This window comes from Microtus ochrogaster, chromosome 21 (genome assembly GCF_000317375.1).
Source record: "Microtus ochrogaster isolate Prairie Vole_2 chromosome 21, MicOch1.0, whole genome shotgun sequence".
Classification (NCBI taxonomy): Eukaryota; Metazoa; Chordata; class Mammalia; order Rodentia; family Cricetidae; genus Microtus; species Microtus ochrogaster.
This window is the reverse complement of record NC_022022.1, coordinates 129,158-131,793: the sequence shown is the minus strand read 5'-3', so window position 1 is coordinate 131,793 and position 2,636 is coordinate 129,158. Positions and strand designations below refer to the sequence as shown.

The window sequence follows — 2,636 nt, the reverse complement described above, 5'->3', positions numbered from 1 at the left end:
TGTGTGTGTGTCACTGCCTCTCCTGTGAAGGTGTAGGAGTGCACCTGTGTGTGTCACTGCCTCTCCTTTGCTAGGAGAAGGGTCTCCATTCATCTATCCCCAGCCCTGTCTTCAGACCCAGGGCAAGGGTTTTTTTGTTTTGTTTTGGTTTGGTTTTTTTGGATTTTTCGAGACAGGGTTTCTCTGTAACTTTTGGTTCCTGTCCTGAAACTAGCTCTTGTAGACCAGGCTGGCCTTGAACTCACAGAGAACCTCTGCCTCCAGGGTGCTGGGATTAAAGGTGTGCCAAGCTTGCTTTCTTCAGATAAGCCACCATCCAAGCCTTTATGTAGCCTCACCCAGAGGTGCACGTCACCACCATTCCCATTTTATAGACAAGGAAGCCCCTCCCAGTAGGTCTATCACCCCAGTAGGTCTATCTCACTGTACTAAACACTAATGTACTGCCCACTCCCACCTTTCAGGAAGGGTTTGCCCCACCCTCTCACTGCACGGGGTGGGCAGTGGCAGTGACAGTTCAGTGTGCATGCATGAGTGCTGTGAGCCCTCGTGAACATGGATGCCATGCCTCTCCTGGACAGCTCCCTGTTCCAAGGCTATGGCAGGTGGCCACCCTCTGCCCTGTCCTGAGTCCTCCTGCTCATCTTCACATGGTGGCCAGAGTCAGCATAGTTCGCCCCCCCCCCCACTTCTCCATGGTGGCACTGGAACCCCATTTGTGCCAACTGGTAAGTGCCAGAGAGGCCATGGGATCACTCAGAATGATGGACCGCACCAGGCATGTGAAGATAGTTTGGCACTGGGGGCTCAATAGTTAGGAGTCACTATACCACCGCCAGGCCACAGTCCTACCAGTTTCCTTGGGAAAATGCCAGGAGTACAGGCTTCCCAGCTTGGCCAGGGTGGGGCTGAGGTTGGGAGAGGCTGCAGGGTGTGGTGCAAAGGGAAGGAGAGTGCCTTCAGGAAGTGGGCTATAGACCCACAGAGGGACCAAACACTTGGAGCTGAGAATGAAGAAGTAGGAAGGAGCCAGGCGGTGGTGGCGCACGCCTTCAATCCCAGCACTCAGAGGGAGAGGTAGGCGGATCTCTGTGAGTTTGAAGCCAGGCTGGGCTACAGAGTGAGTTCCAGGACAGGCTCCAAAGCTACAGAGATACACTGTTGGGGGGGGGGGGTGCACGCTTTGTCGCTTTCAGAGACAGCCTGGTGGATACCACCACACAGGCTCAGCGCAGGAGTCTCATGGAAACCATCAGCCAGCTCATTCATCGCACTGTCCCAGCACCTCCCCTCTGTATCAGCTACCTAGCTCAACAATGGTCTCCCTTTCCCCTTCTATGCACCTGCTCAGAAAGATGGTGACTTTCTTTTTTTTTTTTTTTCTTTTTCAGTTTTGTTCAAGATGGGGTTTCTCTGTGTAGCCCTGGCTGTCCTGGAACTCACTCTGTAGACCAGGCTGGCCTCAAACTCAGAGATCTGCTTGCCTCTGCCTCCCGAGGCTGGGATTAAAGACATGTACCACCACGGCCTGGACAGACTTTCTTCCTCTTAAATTGGCTTTCTTCTCCCTCTGCCCTGAATGCAAGTTCTTTCTAAATCAGACTTCCATCTCTTGGGCTTCACCAGCTGACATTCCCAGGGAGTTGAGCATTTATTAGAGACTATACAGCTTCCGAACATCTGCACCTCTAACACTCCTGCCTACACTCCTGAGCCCTGCTTTCTCTCCTAGATTCCAAGTAAGAGATAAAACACAAGAAGACACCCTATCTCCTCTGGAAACAGCCTCTCTCTGGAGCCTTCCCTTCGCAAGATCCCCAACTTACCCTTGAAGACAAAATTATAATCATCGTCTTTTCCAGTCATCTCGATTCCGCATGGAGTGAAGGTGTTTGCAGGTGCAGAGGTCACTGTTTGTTTATTGGTTAAATGGCCTCAACTCTCAGCTCTTCAGAGACTTGCACCTAGCTCCCCTCTCACTGGGGTGAGGGACGGAGGGCTGAGTTGAGGCCAGGAAGAGCCCCGGAGGCTCAGCTTTGGCAGGTTGGGCTCTGTGGGAGCTGAGAGGACGGAAGTTGAGAACAGGAAGAGCTAGCCAGCTTGACTGGGGACCTGGGCACAGGTGGGTGGAGCGAGATGACGTCAGACAGGTTAAACAGGTTAGGTGTCTGCTTTCAGCCCACACACCCTCAAAACAGGAGAACCTTCTCCTAGAGTTAACAGGGGGTGAGGTTGAGCTGAAGGTTCCTAGGGTTTGCAGAAGGGGAGCTGCCATTAGGCTGAGAGAGACAGATTTGTGGTGGGGCACAAGCTACTGGCCTCCAGCTTTCTCATCTCAGGTTCTGGTAGGCATCAGGCAAAGAGCTATTAGGGCAAGAAATGCAAGCTGGGCACAGCATCTCTGCAGTTGTAGGAGCTGCACCAGCGTGCAGCTTCAAGCCCTTCCTTAACAGCCTCAGGCCAGGGATGGGCAGCATTTCTCCCTCAGGTGGAGCTGGGATGCTACCTGCCCAGATGGGTCCCTTCCTACTCACCCACACAGTTCCCCCCTTCCTACTCACCCACAGGGCTCCCCCCTTCCTACTTACCCACAGGGCTCCCCCCTTCCTACTCACCCACACGGTTCCCCCCTTCCT

General features: G+C 53.5%; 1 protein-coding gene across 1 annotated transcript in view; it reads right to left on the bottom strand.

Moving 5' to 3' along the window:
- The window catches only part of Rab25 (RAB25, member RAS oncogene family), a 7,153-nt gene extending 5,287 nt beyond the window's left edge, over positions 1-1,866 (bottom strand). Inside the window, exon 1 of the mRNA XM_005356928.2 lies at positions 1,827-1,866. Coding sequence (XP_005356985.1) covers positions 1,827-1,866 — 40 coding nt within the window. The remainder of the gene's footprint in view (positions 1-1,826) is intronic.
- Between the last annotated feature and the right edge of the window lie 770 nt (positions 1,867-2,636).